The sequence below is a fragment of the Topomyia yanbarensis genome, chromosome 2, assembly GCF_030247195.1.
Source record: "Topomyia yanbarensis strain Yona2022 chromosome 2, ASM3024719v1, whole genome shotgun sequence".
In the NCBI taxonomy this organism is placed as follows: domain Eukaryota; kingdom Metazoa; phylum Arthropoda; class Insecta; order Diptera; family Culicidae; genus Topomyia; species Topomyia yanbarensis.
The window spans coordinates 425,853,453-425,873,980 of record NC_080671.1 but is presented as its reverse complement, the minus strand read 5'-3'; the positions used below and the strand labels follow the sequence as shown (position 1 = coordinate 425,873,980).

General features: G+C 43.0%; 2 protein-coding genes across 5 annotated transcripts in view; both read left to right on the top strand.

The window, feature by feature from the left end:
• LOC131685315 (homeobox protein 5) overlaps positions 1-20,528 on the top strand; it is an 86,230-nt gene that overhangs the window by 10,087 nt on the left and 55,615 nt on the right. Inside the window, exons 1-2 of one of the 3 annotated variants that reach the window (XM_058968956.1) lie at positions 9,041-9,618; positions 9,718-10,652. The exons of 1 other annotated variant lie outside the window; for it this stretch is intronic. In XM_058968956.1, coding sequence (XP_058824939.1) covers positions 10,296-10,652 — 357 coding nt within the window. In that variant the 5' untranslated portion in view covers positions 9,041-9,618; positions 9,718-10,295. Of the gene's footprint in view, positions 1-9,040; positions 10,653-20,528 lie in introns of those variants that run through there. One more of the 3 variants, XM_058968955.1, reaches the window with a different exon arrangement.
• LOC131685314 (uncharacterized) lies at positions 11,567-19,373 on the top strand. 2 transcript variants are annotated; one of them, XM_058968953.1, is made up of 4 exons: positions 11,567-12,033; positions 12,099-12,159; positions 12,223-19,030; positions 19,096-19,373. In XM_058968953.1, the coding sequence occupies exon 3, from the start codon at positions 12,422-12,424 to the stop codon at positions 18,794-18,796; it is 6,375 nt and encodes a 2,124-aa protein (XP_058824936.1). In that variant the 5' UTR covers positions 11,567-12,033; positions 12,099-12,159; positions 12,223-12,421; the 3' UTR covers positions 18,797-19,030; positions 19,096-19,373. The 2 variants fall into 2 exon arrangements, with proteins under 2 accessions (XP_058824936.1, XP_058824935.1); XM_058968952.1 differs by having other exon boundaries at positions 11,567-19,030; positions 19,096-19,156; positions 19,220-19,373.

Below are 20,528 nucleotides of genomic sequence, written 5' to 3'. Positions count from 1 at the left end.
ACCAGGACAAATCAAGCGTTTTCCTCGACTTCCCAGGACACCAGGACAGTCATTGAAAAACCAGGACATGTCCTGGGAAACCAGGACGTATGGTCACCCTACTTATGGACGATGAAACGTGTATCTAATAGGATTTCGAATAGAAACAGAAGTTTTATATTGTCAGGGGTCGCTGAGTTGTTCCCAAGAAATACAAGTTTGTTTTTGCGGATAATGTTGCCGGTAAATTGTTGATCTGGCAGGGAATCTGCAACTGTAGCTTAAAGACTTCGATTTTCATGGCAGCTAACCAGACAATGAAGGCTAGATTGTTAGAAATGTGGCATTTTCAAATGCATGTATTTGCTTAACCTTTCTTTCAATCGAATAATTTTCTAAGGATGAAGAAAAGATAAAAATTTATTTTGCAAAGACAACTGAAACGAAACCGTTCGTCGTTATTTCGAAGAAATTCACGTGCTTTTCTGTTGTTGTCGCTCTTTATTCGGCGCTCATCTTCTGCAGTCACGGTCTTGGCCTGCGAATCCCTAATAAAAAAAAATTATACACGAATTTTAACCCATATAGTCCAACGATTCCACATATTGTTTGGATTATACTCTGAACAGGTCATTACCCTAGTAACAATTGTAGTTTTATGATAGTTTTATAGCCACTGATAAAACATAGATTGCACTTGTAGCGTGCTATAAAACTACAATTGTTACTTGGGTAGGCTCTTGGATCATAAGATATTTATTAGGGATTCCACCAATTCTTCATTCGACTAATGTCGCTGAAGCAATCTTAATAATCGCTTAATTATCGTCCAATACTTCGATGTTAGACGGAGTTGCGAACAATTCAGTGGATTCTGCTCTTTTGGGGTGAATTGGACTACATTGTTGTATCTTTGTAGCACACCCTTGCCGTAATGGCAGCTGGGTAAGTTTGTCCAAAATTCAAATACAAATTTGTATTTGGTTTGTCCGAACATAACGATCCATAATGGGCCTTAATGAAGGTTAACATCCGTTTGTTGAGGGACTTCCTTTACTTCCGAACTCGTAGCATTATCTGTCACGAAAACACTGTTTTTTGTAACAGGAACAGATCCCTTGCCAAATCATAATTTTTCGTGATCTTTCCGGCGAAAAATTTAAGCACCGGGATTTGTTTAAAACCGATTATCGCATAGGATCAATCAAAACACATCCATCGAAGACTTTTTCGAAGACAGATCCACCGCAAAGTACAGCGATTAGTATTCTTTTTTAGGTAAATTACATCCGAATGACCTTCAACCGCAATTGACGATATACGGTTCCATTCCGAGACTTGGTTTTCACGATACTGCGTACATACTTTAAAAAAATCTCAATATTTCACGATGATCGGAGCACAACAACTTGAGTTACAACCTCTTAACCACTCATAGGTGGAGCTTGGTTGATGTTGACTATGTGTTTGAAGTGTACGGATTCCTGCGCAATCAAAGCAGCTGCAGTCAACTGAGTTCACAAGAACCATGCATTTATTAAAAAAGAATGCATTAATTACTAGTCACTTTTGGGGACCCTGATCCAAGTTTTGTCATATTCTTTTGTCGTGACTAAGGTAAGCCGTCCTTTAAATATATAGGCCTCGTTTTAAAAATCAGGAAAAATATGGAGGAAAAGTTTTTGAACATTAGTAACTTTCATTGTGCTGAACAAAATCACATTATATTTGCACCAATCAGTTGGAAAATAGTCACCAATATTGTATTAAACTTCGAAGTATGTATGACTTCTATGGGTAGCGCAAAAAATTCCGAAGGTGACACGAAAAAACCGATATTTGTTAGTTCCGGCAGAGCCCATTAGAAACATTCTGGTAATTACCCACTCGAAACATTGGATTAATTGAAAATCTGCCACATATGTGTCTCGGGCACACAATAAGCGCATTTGAAATCCTCGATGTACCAAGATCCCATTTGCATAAACACGTTTTATGTGAATGTAATGTAAGTGTATATTGCAAAATGTAACAAATTTCCAGTAATAAGCCCTCATCCTATGCTTATCTTACTACCCACCCGGACTAAAAGTGTAACGCCGGCCCTGAATATGGTGCACCTAAGAGACCTAATCGAAAATTGGGGAGTTATATAAGTCTCATGCATGCATTTTTGTGCAAAGTACTTCATTTATCGTTCGCTAGTCGAATGAGGATGCACGGTCAGATGGTGCGATATGAAGAAGGCAATCAGAATTTTCGTCGCCCATTGTTGTGCATATTATCTTTGTTAATCAGCCTTATTCTGCATTATGACGAATCGCTTTTTAACGAATGTAGTTTGCATTCTCAATAACGTCATATCAAATTCAAACGGGAGTCAGATTCTATCCAAATTACATTCGTTAATAAAACAATTATAATATTGTGTAGAAAATATTTTGCGTTGTAATATTTAAAAATATCTCTGAATAATATCTCTGAAAGCTAGGAATATTTTTAAGTACCAAGCCACGATATGTTTAGCCTATTAATAGAAGACGGTGGACAATACATAAGAAGTTTCCTATAATATTCAAATAAAAACCATTGCAAGTTTTAAAGAATTATAGGAATTTGAATCCATTTGTTTTGAGAACCGTGCAAAATCTCGCGCGGATTTGGTGCGTTTTTATTTTGTCATCTTCCGTAAAAAACGATGCCGATAAATAGTAAAAAGAAGCCTGGAGGTACAGACTCGTCCTACACACCGATAAGTGAACAACTTCGTGAAAAGCAGAAAAAGGAAGAAGCCAAAATGATGAACGAACAACTAAAAGTGTTGGTACACCAGAGAGGAGCGGTGCAGAGGAAGTTATCACGCATTCGAGGTGCGCTACTCGAGACAGCGGATATGCCGAATCCTAACCTCAAAAATCTCTGCTTCCTTTAACTGCAATTGAAGACGGTAGAGCTTGTCTCGCTCTATCTCTCTCTCTCTGACGAAAAACGCAACGAGCAAGAACAATATTTTGTTTTACTGTATCGATTTTGTTGGCTATTTTCGGCAAAATTAAGACAGAGAAACGAAAGCAATGAAATTGAAAGACGGATAGGTATTCTAGAGCGAATTAGTTATAAACTTAGAACGGAAAACTAGGACTAGGCAGGCTCATATGGACATGATCGAAAGGAAATGTGAAGAGTTCTTTGCCTTCTGCTAAGTAGGAGTTGGGCGTTGCACCCAAGTCTACCGCGTGGTCTTTGATAGAATATAACTCATCATCATGTTTTACCGCCGACGCCGGCAAAAGAAACTTCACAAATCCTCTATGTTTCGATCATGTCCATATGAGCCTGCCTAGTCCTAGTTTTCCGTTCTAAGTTTATAACTGATTTGCTCTAGAAAACCTATCCGTCTTTCAATTTCATTGATTTCCTTTCTCTTAGTTCCTTTGCCTAGTTTTGATGGAACTTGCGAGAATTGGTTTTCGTTGAAATGTATGTTTCAAAAAATAATGGCTCGTTATGAACCTGAATCTCCTGCAATCAAACTTTACCACCTACGCAACTCTCTAACAGGAAAGGCATCAGGCACAATAGACGAAGACTTGATTATGATGCGACTTGGGCATTGTTGGCGGAACGATTCCAGGATAAATATCTTATTATCGATAAGTACATTGAAGCACTTTTCAGTCTTTCGGTCATAACGAAGGATGTAGATTAGAGAAAACTCGTAAATTCTTGTTCTAAACATATTGACGCATTCAAAAATTTGGAGCTTCCCTTGATAGGGCTAGGTGATAGATACTGATAAATGTTCTTTCGTCAAAACTGGATAAACACGTGGGAAATGCGATAGATTGCCGGTCACTTGCTGGCTTGCAGGGTGGACACCGAATCAATGAGTGCCCGTCATCCAGTTCGCGTAAAAAAAATGCGGAAAACGACATCACACACAGTTACATCAACGTTGGTTACATTCTGACGATCAGAAACTAGATGGTCAGCCGAAACAACCAGAAAATGCTGTTGTTACGCGGTCAGGCGACCAACAGAGACGATCCGATACCGTATCCAGCTGCCCGAGCTGAAAAAGCTTCGACACTGTGCTCAAGTCAATTCACCGCACAAGCATACTATTTTATCAACGGCGGGTTTTATGGTGTATGGACGCAGCAGTTTCCTTCACCAATGTCGAGCACTACTCGATTCTCTCAGTCACAGTTTGTAATGGAACGATTTGCGAATCTTCTCTCACTGGAGAAAGAATCAGCACATTTTTGGTGAATGGTTTGAACGGAGCCGACACTCGAGTCCGTTTTATAAGAAACATTGCGTAGATATGTTGATTGGTGTCGATGTGTTTTGGATACAGACCGCACCAACCTCGCTTTAGATCTTCCGATGCTTAAGAGACACGGAGTTAGATTGGATAGTTGATGGTTCCGTAGTCCATCAAGATGTGGCAGAATCTCGTACGCGGTGACAGAAGACGCCAAGTTGAGTGATATTCTTGAACGGTTTTGGAAATTTGAAAGTTCAGGCGAGTTACGACAGGACGGATCATCCACAAACGACGAGTGCTTTACTCATTTCCATCGTTCTCATTATTGCACCGAAGAAGGGAGGTACTGGGTGATTTTTGGCAGACGTTATCTAAACCTAGAGCGACGACTCGACAAAGAACCATTTTTTAAAAAAGTAGTACTGTGATTTCGTTCACAAATATGAGCTGCTAGGACACATGCGTGAAGTTGAGATGTAGCAAGGAGTCTCAGTGTTGCACCCCTTTGGAGTTAACTTCGGTTTTCTTTTTCAGTTCGATTTTAAAGCAATAATTTAGTATGTACTTGGAAATGGTACACTTATCCCGACTTGTTTTATAACTTATCTTTACTTAATTTCTAAAGCAAATCAAGATTACAGCGCTCTCCTAAGGCTGACGTCCCTTTCGGGGCGTAACCCGGCCTACAGTATGCTACGGGTCTGCTCATGTGCAATGAAATTGTTGAATGTTGCGAAATTAGTCACCGCTAGCAGCTTTGTCAATGAATATGCCGCGGTGAATGTGATGTTAGGTAAGTGTCTAATGGGGTTTTCGATTGATTGACACCGGTGTAGTGGAGTGCACTGAAACTGCACCGTTTTTGCACTTTCTAGCAGAAGTGCAGAAAACTGGGTATGTTCCATTGACACTTCTGCTAGAAAGTGCAAAACCAGTGCAATCCACTACACCGGTGTCAATCAATCGAAAATCCCATAATAGAATCCAACCGGAAAGTAGTGTTTATTAAAATGTCCTTGAAGACTTCAGTTTTAAAGAATGAAAATTCCACATCGATATGTGAATTTGATAAAAATTCTATAATATTTTACGAACACCAACTGGTTGAGCAGAACTCGTTGGTATCATTTCGATCCAGCTCATTGTTTCTTCACAAAAGAAGTTTTGTTATTTTGACAGTTTTGGTTGAAAATCGTGGGGAATTGCTTGCAGACCTCCCACAATGTGCACAGTGGACGAAATACATTGATGAAAAATTGAGCATTTTTGCGGAAGGCTTTATGAAATCAGTTTGAAGTGGACGGAGTGCGCAATTATCCGGGGAATTACGTGTTCAGTGAGGAGACGTTTTATTGGAGAACGGAAAATTTGTTTCTTCGTCAAGCGTTTTTATTCCCAATAGTTGGAAACTCATAAACACACCGGAAAACCTGATTTTCAAAAGATTCGACACACGCTCGTTCGTGTTTGACTGTCGCTTATTTTCATAGTTTCAAGTAAATCGTGAACTGTGTCTTTGCAAAATCAGTTGACGAAAGTGTTTGAAGACGACAGATGGAGCATCCATTCAAGAAACGATATATCAAGACCAGTATACTGAGGAGAATGTTTAAAAGTTGTTAACTAGTTGGTCGATTGTTTATCACGGTACATATTATTGGTTTAAATCGCAGCCCAAAGTGAAACAAAAATGCTCTTAAAAATCAGTAGCTGATAAAAGCTTTTCCGCCTTTTAGCCAGCAACTAAGAAAATCGGTAGCATCCAGTCATACATCGAGTAATGATAGGAAACTAAATTTCTGCTCTACTATCCCCTGATTTGTCTTTCGATTTCTCATATCTTCAAAAATTTATGTCTATTTTCTCGAATTCATTAAGTTTTCACTTTGCACTGGGTTCTTGGTCCGCCCATAAAGGAATTCTTCTGTAAAAGACCGAGCTTATGATGCAATGAATGTTGAAAACATGTATTATCGAAGACTCCTACTTTCTTTTCAAAATCATACACATTGAACTCGATTGGACCAAATTTAATCTTATTTCTGATTAAAGATAATCAGCTAAATATTCTAATTTCTAAAAAACTGGCGCTGAAATTTTCTGCCGTGATGGATATCTCGAAAGTCAATCTTTTATGAAGGATATGCCGCATTTACATGTCCGCTCATGTAGTTGACACCGGCGGTATGGCCACGGATTCGTAATTGTTTCAACGACTCTTTCTTCAGTGAGGGCAATCGCACAGGATGGGACAAAATTGTTTGTCTCTTCAAACTTATATTGGGAAATCGAAGCCTCCTTCGAGGAGGTTCGCCCGCCGTCGTCTGTTTGTAGCGCGCGTCAGGTTTTGCACTAAACACAAGCAAATGGGCCATTGCAGCAAGAAGGATCGATGCGTCGAGTGTGTAGAAAATGATTAGGGAAAATCTCTTAAAAGACTTTTTAAGCATACACAATTCCATTATATTCATATGCCGACTATAGAATTAAGAAGTGAGTGGATCGTCGATCAGAAACCAAATTTCTTTCATATTATCATTGGAAACAATATTCACTGAGAAACTAAAAGATGGCTTATGCCCAGTATATGAAATATATATTTGTATTTGTCCACACTATTTTTACAGTAAACGGCAAGTTACGGCGGGTAGCCTAAAACAAAGTTTCAATAGCCTACCTCTCGCCATCATGTATTTAAACCCGCCTTTTTGTTCACTGGGAACACACTCGTTTTGCTGCACTTTTTGGCATTTCGTTTAAATGCAATTATTTACTTCGCTAGTCTGAAATAGCCATCCCCATTTCGATTTTACATTGAAAATTACTGTACAAACGATAAAGTTTGTTGTTTGTACACACAGAAAAAAAATGTTGGCAAAAATAAGAGTTTTTCACTCTTAGCCAAAAACAACCAACGCATACTCTTAGTTTAAAAATAAAACTTTTGTTTTGAGTACTATTCTTTATTTGCTTAAAAGGAAAACTTTTACTTTGATTATTATTCTTGAATAATTTAAAAGTTTTACTTTCAACCTAATAGTTGGCGTTGGTTGTTTTTTGCTAAGAGCGGAAGACTCTTACTTTTACCAATATTTTTTTTTCTGTGTGTATATTGAAGCATACTATCAATTTTTTCAGTAGATTATTGTAATATCGATTGTAGGAAAATGGGCCGATTTTTTAAGGTAACAAAATTGATGTTGTCACAAATCGGGCCTAAAAGATCGAATGCAAAAAATCGATGTATCGATCAAAAAGAGCAATTTTGGAAAAATCTTATCGACATCGCCCATTCCTAGCTATATCTTTTTTAGGAATTGGCGATGTCGATGCGCTTTTTTCAGCTTGAAAAATCATTTTTTTGCATGCGATCTTTTCGGTTTTATGTTTTACAACATCGATTTTATTGATTCAATAAAATCGATTTTTCTTTCAAAATTCCCATTGTTAAAAATGTGATTTTTCCTTTGGATTTTTCCACAATCTTTTTACCTCGAAAAATCGATTTTTTGCGCCTATTTTTCCCGGTTCAAAGTGTGACAACATCGATGTTTTGGAATTAAAAAGATCGATGTCAATTTCTTAGAATTAAAAGGATCGATGTAGCATCCGCAAAAATAAAACAACCTACAGAATAAGTTCTTTTAACGTAAATTTAGGTACTTTTGAGTTGTGCGTCGCTTTCGCACTTATTGGTGTTGTCAAAAACAAAACGAGATATTCGACTTAGTCGAGGTCTTCCGTGCAGTAAGGTATTTTTGGGTTGTTTGGGGTACACTCAAAATTAGGTGAATTCAACTTAAATTTAAGTAAATTAAACTCAAGGTTGAGTTATGATTTTTGCGGTAGCTAAAAGGAAACTACCTTCAGCACGGTTTACCTAATTTAACCTTCCTGCACGATACCACGAGATAGAGTCAAAAATACTTAATTTTAGGTAGTTTTTCGGTGGCGTACAGAATCGATTTTATTTTTCAAAATGCTCATCACTAAATTCTTTTTATTCGGGAGCTTACACGAGACTACACTAAAAAAAGTAAACCTTATGCCTATTGATTTTACACATAGATTTTTGCAATTAACGGAGGCATATAGACACTATTTGCTGGCACAATAAACCTAATGTGTGTATTTACAAGAAATATTAATCTGACATTCACATTTCATAACTATTAGGCACATAAAACCTCATTCTATAACAATATGCACATATAACTTATGTGTGTACATACATAGTTTATACAGTTGACACATAGAAAGTATGTGTGCGCGTGATAACAATAGCATTTCTTCTTCATATGAATTTTAAGCGGTTTGAAGCAAATAGAATTAACGCTTGGATTTTTTTCAGTGTAATATTGACATTCCATTTAAATTCTATAGAATCAATATTTTCAAAATTACCTTACACCATCAATAATATTGTTTTATTTCCAATATTTTTGCCCGCGTAGGGTCCTCTTCAAACTAATTTTTATTATATTATTTGAATAATAAGTTTATTTTATTTAAATAATAAATTTGATTTAAATAAGCATCCTTAGCGTCAACTGCATAAAAAACACCCGAAATAGCACATGATTGATTGACCCAGTTATATTCCAGTATTTCCCATTATAAGCAATCGCACCGTTTGTTAATAGAACTCATTGAACATCGAAACTCTCCACACATCATCGCAGTCAATCTGCACGCTTGAAAGCAATTTCCATGTTTCCAATTTGTCTTCGATTATCGATGCACCCTTCTTTGATGCAGCGGCCATTGCTGGCAGCACTGTTCTCACGGACAAAAAGCCATCATCGCACATCGCCACTGCTGGCGAATGTTCTCTTTTTCTGCACTCGACTCTTGCTTGCATTGCAGCAGTATAGCGAAAAGCGAATTTGAAACTCTCGAGTCTGGTCGTCGTCGCCCCATCCGTTCGTGAAAAGATAGCCAGTGCAAAGAAGAGCAAGTGTGTGCTTTTCGCGATTTCGGTGGTAGAGGAAAAAGACATTAAATTTTAGGTTTTGCGTACGGTGTGTTGTGCGAATTTTTTTTTCCATTTTCGCCTGGTCGGAACTAGGCAGAGAGCAGAAATTTCACGGCGAAAATGAGCAGAATGTTTCGATTGACTCGCAAAAGAAGAACTCGTTCGAATCAGTGGGTGCAAGAAAAAGAAGAAGCAGTTTTGGAGCTGCAGCAAATAAAGTGAAGACTATACTGTTCAATAATCAGGAGGGGGGTTAGTGTAGAGAAAAGGAAATTTTTTGAGACCCCCGTATACCTCGTACTACCAAGAGACACAAACACATTCATAGATCGGGAATCGCGGCCGTGTCGGTCAAAAGCCAGCCTCAAAAGTTCTGTAGCCGTGTAACGTCGAAGTGAGTCGTGTGCATGTGGTTGTGAGTAATAAGTCGGGTGCGTGCAATAGTGTGCGTACGTACGGTGACATTTTCTTTTTTTCTACACAATCATCGCAGGCAGCAGCGATTTCGTTCGCGATCTTTCATCGTTCCAGAGAATTTTTATTTCGAATTTCGCGGAAATTGCTATTCAAGAAGAAGTGAAGAAAGAACTCGTGGAAAATGTGAACCGCGGAAAGGCGGAGGTCTGTGAGTGAAGTGCGAACCTTTTTCAGACATGACGTCCTGCCAGCAGCAGTCGACTTGGTTTCACAGCGAGACGGAATAGTTAAGGAAGTTTTTTTTTTGGTTCTAACTGGAGGAAGTTCAGTGCCCGAGGGAAGTTCTCCTCATAGCTATTCATGATAGGATAGTCGTTCGAGGAGAAGAAAAGTCGGGCCATTCCGAAAAGAAATCTGCGGCCCATTTTTAGTCGTTTTTTCTTTCTCTTGATTTTGGGATTCCAAAGTGAAAGCACAGGTGTGTGTTAGTGGGAATTTTTGACAGCACTGCTGGTGTGAACACATTCAATAACCTCGCCGTAATCTTTCAGTAAAGAAAACGAAGCAATCGAATAGTGGTAGCCGTACGACAAGTGGAAAAAAGGAAGCTCTGCCACTCCGGATATAATTTTTCTTCGCTTCACGCTCGCCAACATGGCTCCGTCTCCGGAGCTCGGGGGCCAAATCAAGGCCCCCGACAAGTCTGGAGCGGAAGCAACAAATATCGCGACTGGTAGCGCAACGCCGGAAACGAGCCCACCCACAGCAACAGCAGCTACCGGCAGTAGTGGCAGTAGCACTTCGCAAACGTCCTCATCGTCTTTCGGAATACGACAATTATTCACAGCCGCTGCCAACAGCTCCTCCGTCACCACGGGAGTAACAGCGGTGTCGGCTGTACCAAATTCTACGTCAGCTTCGGCTAGTTCCAGTGTGGCTACCGGTACCGGTTGCTCTTCGACGGGAGTAGCTGCTACGGCCACAGCAGCATCCCAGCAGGATACCAGTAAGGTAAGCGAACAGCACCGTAGCTCGTGGTGTTGTATTTACGTCTCTGTCAAATTGGAAGAAAAAAGGGGCGTTTTTTGACGACGGTTGTCGATTATCTTTCGGTCGGAATGTCTGGTGTAATGGAAAAAAGACAAAACCGTATTAGTTGAATGTAAATTAACTAGCGAGAATGCAGTCTTTGAGCGACGTTGAAGTAAAACATTTTTGCTACGTATTTGAATGAATGAAATTGCAAAAATTTCTGATTCAGCCATATTTTTGACGTTTTCGGCAGTGTTGCCGGTATATCGCATATTATTTATATTGACGATCTTGTCGATGTTTTTCGACTGACAATGTTTTGAGTGTGTTTAATTACAATCGATTTTACTAATTTATGATAAAAAATGTTTGTGCATTTAATTTTTTTATTCATTACGATCGAAATAAAAAAAAATCGATCGTACAGTACATTTTTCTAGGATGTCTGTGAGGGCCAAGACAGTAGAATTAAATGTTGACACAGTTGCATCTTTGCAGATTCCATAGATCCTTCGTGATTTTTTTCGTTTTTTATCAAATGTACCTTTTCTAACTATACATTAGGCGAATTAATTCAATACACAAACATTCGACAACATACCACTCCTTTGAACTTTACATTGTAATTGTCAGAACTCTGTGTAAACTTTATCGAAATGTAATGTAATTCCAAAAAAGTCTCTAAAGTCTTATTATTTTTAATAGTCAAATACCAATCGGAATTAGCAAAGTTTGAACGAAGCTTTTAAGATGACTTGCACACAGCCTGTCTGAGGCAGGTTCAGCGGACGACGATGCAAAATTTGCCAATCTTTTTAATGAGACCAGAAATGTGCGAACCCATGATCATGGGACTCGCTGCCGGGACACGGATTACGACTGATGGTAAAAAAAACTGATTATTTTTGTACAATTTTGGCTAGAATGTTGTGTGCCATGTTCCGAAAATTCCGTGTCTAGTGACTAATGCCATCTGAATTATTAAACAGCCACACAGTAACTAACTTCCATTCGAATAAAATCTTGAAACTCACCCGAAATTGATGAAAACTTTACTGTTACGGTATGTCCCGCTGACCCCTTCCAACTCCACGGTCGACCACCTGTCGGTGAAGGACAATTTTGATGTGAGGACCATTTGAAATGGAAGGATAGGAATAGGGAAGAAGGACCGTTTGAAATGGAAGGATAGAAAAAAAAGGAAAAAAGGATCGTTTGAAATGGTAGGATAGAAAAAGATAGACGTCATGCACAGATGAGAGGAAGATATAAGAAAAAAATATAGATGAAATTTGTTAGTTAGTAGTTGAAAATATAGACCATTGAATTCGTGAACATCACAAGCAAAAATTTAAATCCCGTAAGTAGAACCTACGTCGGAGAGGAATTCTTTTAATCCTTACCCTGAATTATATTCCTTAACAGGTGATAGTAGCACAAGAATACTGTCGGTCAGAACGGACGGTGTCGGATTGTTCAAGTTAAGGTTAGGACAAACGTGGCGTGAATTTGTTCGCCCTGAAAATTAACATTTTGATCCAAATTGTAGCTTTAAACGGAATAGTATTCCACCTGCACAATTGTTGGGAAGAAGAAGGATTACGTATTGAACCGATGTAAGTAGCGTATAAGTTTCCTAGGGCATTTCATTAATAAAGCTCCACAGCTTTTAGCTGAATCATGCTGAAAAGCCGTTTATTCAATCCACCCAACAATCTAAAAGATCGGTTCAAGATAACCACGAAGCAATGCCGAATTGTACAGGAAGTGCCCCCACCGTGGAAACACACTGTAACCAGTGTAATGAACCTGACACGGATCGGATGGTAAGCTGTTGTCACTGCGATTCGTGGTGGCATTTTACCTGTGTGGGTGTGAACGACAGCATTGATGCGACAGACCGACCGTTTACATGCCCAAACTGTCAGAGACCGTCGGCACAGATTCCGGTGATTGATGCACCCGGAAGCAAGGCTAACAGCAAAGCAGGAACGAGCACTTCAACCTGTAGTGCTGGAGCAATAAGGGCTCGCCTACAGCTCGAGAGACTTGAGGCCCAGAAGGCTTTGGCGATGAAGCGTATAGAGTTGGAGCGCCGGGAGCACGAGCGGAAGATGGAGCAAGAGAAGCAGAAAAAGGAAGCAGAGTTTGAGCGGAGGCAATTGCAGCTAGAGCAGGCGGTAATGAACGAGTCATTCCGTTTGAGAGAGGTGATTGACCTAGGTGGGGAAGGCGATGAAGACAACCGGAGTGTCGCCTCAGTGCAGAGTTCCTTCAGCAAGGTACAGCAGTGGAAGGTCGCCCATTCGACGTTGGTTGTCCCGACGGAAAAGGCTCCAGCTATTGGTACGAGTAACGCGACGACCGCAACTGGAATACAAGCTAGGCAGGACGGCATGCAGCAACCAACTAGCATTAACGAGGGTATTCTAGAAGCAGCGTTGGCAGGTATTTCGTTAGGGCAGTCAGGGTTTGAGCCAACGTTAGGGGGTATTATCGGTCGAGCCGAAAGCACAACAGCGCCAATAGTTGGTAGAGGTCAGGCTAACATTTTCTCGGTTACCTCCGCGCTCGCCGGGCCTAGCAAAGGCATCGCAAATGTAATCCCCAAGCAGCATGCTTTCCAAAACTATCCCTTTCCTCTCACCCAGCCTCCTCCAGCAGGCAATTCGTTTGTCATTCCGCGAGTTGGTAATCCGAATTTTGCAATCGCCGCGCAATCGACCGCAGTGAATAGAGATAGTGCAGGCCCAATTAGAGGTCCAGTGACAGTGGAAGAATTACTGGGAGGAGAGTATTCCCAGTCGTACGCCGGCCAACCGTTACCGTCTGTGATCCCCACTGAGCAAAGGTTTTCGAGAAGGCAGACGGTGCCACCAGGAATCCAATTGGGACCGCAGGAGCAACCACGGTTTGCGGAGTTCCAGGCTGGTGCGCAGCAACCTCCGTTGCATGACGAGCAGGCGTATTGGGGACCGACACCACGACAATTGGCGGCAAGACACGTGATGAACAAGGAGTTGCCAATCTTTTCTGGTAATCCGGAGGACTGGCCGCTATTCATTAGCTCGTACGTTAACTCTACTCAGACGTGCGGGTTTTCGAACGAGGAAAATTTGGCGAGGTTGCAACGGTGTTTGAAGGGGCACGCACTTGAATCGGTGCGGAGTCGACTGTTGCTACCGGCGAGCGTCCCAAATGTTTTAGCTACGCTGGAGACACTTTATGGTAGACCGGAATTGTTGATCCATGCGTTGTTGCAGAGGATCCGAGGGGTACCTGCGCCAAAACAGGAAAGACTAGATACGCTAATCGGTTTCGGTATGGCGGTGCAGAATTTTTGTGATCATCTGGAAGCCGGGAGGCATGAAGCGCATCTCAACAATCCGATGCTACTGTTCGAGTTGGTAGAGAAGCTTCCAGCACATATGAAACTGGACTGGTCGCTATACAAGCAGCGCTGCGGGGAAGTGAACCTACGTTCTTTCTCGCAGTATATGCAGACGCTCGTGCGAGCGGCATCCGACGTGACCGTGAACTACGATCCTAGGCCGCAACCTGTACAGCAGCAGCGAATAGTGAAGGAGAAGAACGGAAAGGACAAAAACTTCTGCGGAACTCACTCAATGGAGGATTCTTCTTTGATGGCGACGAACAAAGAAGCATCTGGCGTTACGATGCGCCCATCAAGCCCAGCGTGTTTCATTTGCAAAAACCCGGGGCATCGGGTAAAAGACTGCTCAGAGTTCGACAAGAAAACGGTCGATGAACGCTGGGAGACAATACAGAAACTCGGCTTGTGTCGGCTCTGTCTTGGAGCACACGGAAGGCGCCCCTGCAAGAATCGCAAGCAATGCGATATCGACGGGTGTCAACGGCGTCACCACCCTTTGCTGCACTCCAAACGGGACACAAATGAAGCCCAGCAGGCCAGGGAAAACGGAAAGACGCCAGGAAATGGCTGTAAGAAGTTTGGGAACGACGGAAATTCGGCGAAGAATGGGTCCAGGCAAGTATCGAATGAAGCTAAGCCAAGTAGTTCCAAAGCTGTCACCAACCATCATTCCGCTGGGAAGACTACGCTTTTTCGTATTATTCCAGTGACTTTGTATGGGAACAATCGATCTGTGTCCGTGTATGCTTTCTTGGACGACGGCTCGGAGAGAACGCTGATTGACGAAGAGTTGGTAAAGGACCTTGGGGTTGTAGGAGATCCGCAACCATTGTGCTTGCAGTGGACGGCGAACGTGAAGAGGTCAGAAGCTAATTCTCAACGGGTCGCATTGGAAATAGCAGGACGGTCAGGGGCATCCAAACATTCTTTGTCGGACGTGCGCACCGTAAGCAAGCTGGACTTACCACGACAATCCTTGCGGTACGCGGAACTCGCAGAAACCTTTCCGTACCTAAAGGGCCTACCGATCGATGATTACGATCAAGCGGTACCGCGCATCCTCATCGGAAACGACAACGCTCACGTTACATCGACACTCAAGCTACGAGATGGCCGACCGGGAGAGCCGATAGCAGCAAAATCACGTTTGGGATGGACGGTCTACGGATCCAACCAGGACAAGTCAGGGGATATCGTTCATAGTTTCCACATATGCGAGTGCCAGGAGGCCGAGCAGACCCTACATGAGCTCGTGGAGAAGTTTTTCTCAGTCGAGAGTCTGGGTATAATGGAAGTCGCCCATCCTGAGTCCGCGGAAACTCAACGAGCAAATCGGATCCTGATGGAAACTACTAAGCGGGTCGGACAGCGATTCGGAACTGGGCTTCTCTGGAAGTACGATAGCTTCGAGTTCCCGGACAGCTACCAGATGGCGGTTCGACGACTGCAGTGTTTGGAAAGGCGTATGCAGAGGGAATTACTCATCGGCGAAAGTGTGAGGAGACAGCTTTCTGAGTATCAAGCGAAAGGGTACATACACAAAGCGACCCGGAAGGAGCTCGATGATTCAGATCCACGGCGTACGTGGTACTTACCTTTAGGAGTGGTCATCAATCCCAAGAAGCCGTCCAAGGTTCGTATCTTCTGCGATGCAGCGGCCAAAGTGGATGGAGTCGCACTCAACACGATGCTGTTGAAAGGGCCGGATCTGCTAAATACGTTGCTCAATGTTCTATACGGTTTCCGGGAGAAACGGGTCGCTCTGTGCGCGGATCTGAAGGAGATGTTTCACCAGATTTGGATTCGACGAGAAGATCGACATGCGCAACGACTGCTTTGGCGAGATGATCCTACACAAGCCCCCGATGTGTATTTGATGGACGTCGCAACGTTTGGTGCAACGTGTTCACCGTGTTCGGCACAATTCGTGAAGAATTTGAACGCTAAGGAGCATTCAAGACAGTATCCAGTTGCAGCCGACGCAATTATCCGGAAGCACTACGTGGATGACTACTTGGACAGCGCTGACGACGTTGACGAAGCGGTGAAGCTGGCACATGAAGTCAAACTGGTCCACTCTCTCGGCGGATTTCATCTGCGGAACTGGCTTTCAAATTCCACCGAGGTTCTCGCACGGGTCGGGGAGAGAGACCCAGTCACAGAAAAGTGTCTCCAGCTGGACAAGAACAGTTCAACCGAACGCGTGCTCGGGATGTACTGGAAGCCGGTCGACGATGTCTTCACGTTTACAACGACGCTAGCGGTGGGTGCGGAGCATCCAACTAAGCGCCAGGCACTGCGAGTAGTGATGAGCCCATTCGATCCGGCAGGATTGTTGTGTTTTTTCCTCATACACGGCAAGGTACTAATCCAGGAGCTGTGGAGGGCGAAGACGACATGGGATCAACTAATTCCGGAGGAGTTACTTGGGAAGTGGATGCGGTGGACGAGTTTGTTCAAACATCTGGACCAGATTAGCATTCCGCGTTGCTACTTTCCGCAACGTTCGGTGAAAGATATCTTGTCGCTGCAACTGCATATCTACGTGGATGCTAGCGAAGAAGCTTATGCGTGTGTCGCTTACTTTCGGGCGGTATTTCCGGATGGGATTTCTGTTGCGTTAGTCGGTGGGAAATCCAAGGTGGCTCCACTGAAGGCACACTCCATCCCACGGTTGGAGTTGATGGCAGCGGTAATCGGAGTTCGCTTGATGAAGACCATCCTCACTGGGCACTCGCTCGTAGTCGAGAAGACAGTGTTATGGTGTGACTCTAAGACGGTGCTGGCTTGGATAAATTCAGATCATCGAAGATATCGCCAGTTCGTAGCTTGCCGAGTAGGTGAGATTTTGTCCAAGTCGGAGGCGAAGCAATGGCGTTGGATATCATCGAGAAAGAACGTCGCCGACGATGCGACAAAGTGGGGAAAAGGGCCGTGTTTGTCCTCAGGCGGCCGTTGGTTCCGTGGTGACAACGATTTATATTTGCCAGAAGATCAATGGACCGTAGATGCAGATTCAGTCGGCGCGACGACCGATGAAGAGCTGAGGTCGTGTTTGGTGCACAAGGAGGTTATCGTACCGCCACAACTTGTGAGGTGGGAGCGATTCTCGAAACTGACGCATTTGTATCGATCGGTAGCACATGTTCATCGCTACGTACAAAATCTACGGCGAACGGTAAAACGAGAGACTCGACTGGACGGACCACTCACTCAAGAGGAATTAGCAACAGCCGAAACCACAATCTTTCGTTGGGTGCAGTGTGAGCAGTATCCGGACGAGGTGGCGACTTTGTCAGTAATGCGGGACACGCAGCCAGGACAACAGGCGCGGCTGGAGAAAACCAGCAAAATATACAAACTGTCTCCGTACTTGGACGAAGCAGGTGTTATTCGTTCTGATGGAAGGATATCTGCTGCGACCGTCGCCGCGTTTGACACTAAGTTTCCAGTAATATTGCCGAAAGCCCATCCAGTGACTAGACTGCTGGTTGAATGGTACCACCAACGATTTCTTCACGCCAATGGCGAGACTGTCGTGAACGAAGTGAGACAGCGTTTCCACATATCGCAGCTGCGCCCGTTCGTGCGTAAGGTGGCTAAAGAGTGCGCCTTATGTAAAGTCAAGAAGCCAAGTCTGGCGACACCCCGAATGGCTCCACTCCCGGCGGCCAGGTTGCAGGCGTACGTACGTCCATTTTCCTACGTAGGCGTCGACTATTTCGGGCCGATCGGCGTGCGGGTGAACCGAAATATTGCAAAACGATGGGTAGCTCTGTTCACGTGTATGACCACACGAGCAATCCATCTCGAAGTCGCTCACACACTTTCAACGGAATCTTGCAAGATGGCGATCAGGCGTTTCATCGGACGCAGAGGAGCACCTGTGGAGATCCGCAGTGACAGGGGCACAAATTTCGTGGGATCGAGCAACGAACTTAAGCAGGAGATGGGCAAAATCGAGCGCCAGCTTGCCGAAACGTTCACCAACGCGAACACGAAATGGGTGTTTAACCCACCTGGATCACCTCACATGGGTGGCGCCTGGGAGCGTCTAGTGCGGTCGGTGAAAACCGCTCTTACTGCAATGGAGTCTTCTCGAACGCCGAACGAAGAAACGCTGGCAACGTTGCTAGTGGAAGCTGAGAGTGTGGTCAATTCGAGACCGCTAACATATATTCCTCTGGAGACGGCGCAACAGGAGGCTCTAACACCGAACCACTTTCTTCTAATGAGCTCGAGCGGCGTAACGCAGACTCCGAAGACGCTTACGGATCCAAGACAAGCCTGCAGGAACGACTGGAATCTATGCCGTACAATGGTAGATCAGTTTTGGCGCCGGTGGGTGCGGGAATATCTTCCTACCATCGCACGTCGTACCAAGTGGTTTGAGGAGACGAAACCGATCGAGGTAGGAGATTCGGTGATCATCGTGGAGGAGAAGATACGCAACGGATGGATTCGAGGACGTGTAGCCAAGGTTGTGGTGGGCCGAGATGGGCGAGTTCGCGATGCCGTGGTGCAGACTCCCGACGGAATGGTGCATCGACCTGTAGCAAAGCTGGCGCGGATCGACATAGAAAAGGTGGGGCTTCAGCCGGGAACAGCAGAAGGTAAAGCTGAACCGGAGATAGCTAACCAGCCTTACGGGTCGGGGAGTGTTACGGTATGTCCCGCTGACCCCTTCCAACTCCACGGTCGACCACCTGTCGGTGAAGGACAATTTTGATGTGAGGACCATTTGAAATGGAAGGATAGGAATAGGGAAGAAGGACCGTTTGAAATGGAAGGATAGAAAAAAAAGGAAAAAAGGATCGTTTGAAATGGTAGGATAGAAAAAGATAGACGTCATGCACAGATGAGAGGAAGATATAAGAAAAAAATATAGATGAAATTTGTTAGTTAGTAGTTGAAAATATAGACCATTGAATTCGTGAACATCACAAGCAAAAATTTAAATCCCGTAAGTAGAACCTACGCCGGAGAGGAATTCTTTTAATCCTTACCCTGAATTATATTCCTTAACAGGTGATAGTAGCACAAGAATACTGTCGGTCAGAACGGACGGTGTCGGATTGTTCAAGTTAAGGTTAGGACAAACGTGGCGTGAATTTGTTCGCCCTGAAAATTAACATTTTGATCCAAATTGTAGCTTTAAACGGAATAGTATTCCACCTGCACAATTGTTGGGAAGAAGAAGGATTACGTATTGAACCGATGTAAGTAGCGTATAAGTTTCCTAGGGCATTTCATTAATAAAGCTCCACAGCTTTTAGCTGATTCATGCTGAAAAGCCGTTTATTCAATCCACCCAACATTTACCGTAGGATAATTTTCAACATTTGCGAGCAATCGGATCATTAAATGAAGAATAAAATTCTCCTTTTATTTCCTAAACCGATAGAGCCCATATTTCTAAATATAATATTAAAAGGTGTATCGAAGTTATAGGTCGATATACTCAAAATAATGAAGTCCAACGTACCATACTTCGATCGGATCAGTTTTTCTTCACTTTTAAAAAAACTTCAAAATTTTGAATTTATCTTCAGTACCTCATGGAAAGCCCTGCTGTGAAAGCGCACACCGCTGTGGTTTCTGAATAGAGAAACTTAACCCCCGTTAAAAACTGAGGTTTCTTCAGAAAAATGTATTATTGTTGATAAAGAATCGCGATAAGCATATGAAAATAATCAATTAACCCGATATATTTGTCTAAGCACCTCAAAAAAGGTTCAGTTTAGAAAGCACTTGTCTATTTGTGTAGATAGGGGCCGTTCATATACCACGTGGACAAAAAACCTTTATTTTTTAATTCCTTCTCCCCACCTGTGGACAAAGGTGGACAATTCCTGTACCCCTACCCCTCTCCCTACGATGTCCACGGGTTTTCCATTTTTTTTGGGTAAGTTCAGTAAAAGATGTCCTAAAATGTGTTCTCAAAAAAATTTCCGAACAATATACATATATACTATTCATTTTTAGATACTATGTAAAGATTTACATCTCACTGTTTAAAAATTGAATCTTGATTCGACCTTTGAAGGGTGGCTTGGTTTTTGAGAAGGTAATCCCTCGCGTCACCCTGTCCGGGTGTGGCGAGGGGCCCACAGTTAAGATAGGTTGTATTGCTGGTGCTGGGGGTAGGATACGATGGGTTGTTGGAGGGCCGTGGTAAACCCTCGTATCACCCGGTCCGGGTGTGGCGAGGGGCCCGAAATTGATGATGCTGAAATTTGTTGGTTGTCCGGGATGAGTGATTGCTGCTTGGGCATTCATTAGATGTTGTCAAGAAGACCGGCATCTTTAATAAAGTTAAGCCACGGTGTCTTTTTTTAACAACTTTATGCAAAAAAATTCAGCATCTGAAACTTCAGGATATGAAAGAATGGGCTTTCCCCTTTCATTTGAAACCAAAATCAAAATAATCCGTCGGGGGGTCTAGAGCAACTTTTTTTTTT

Excerpts from the sequence above, each read along its gene's own strand:
- LOC131685314 (XM_058968953.1), top strand. The coding sequence starts at position 12,422 with ATGCCGAATTGTACAGGAAGTGCCCCCACCGTGGAAACACACTGTAAC.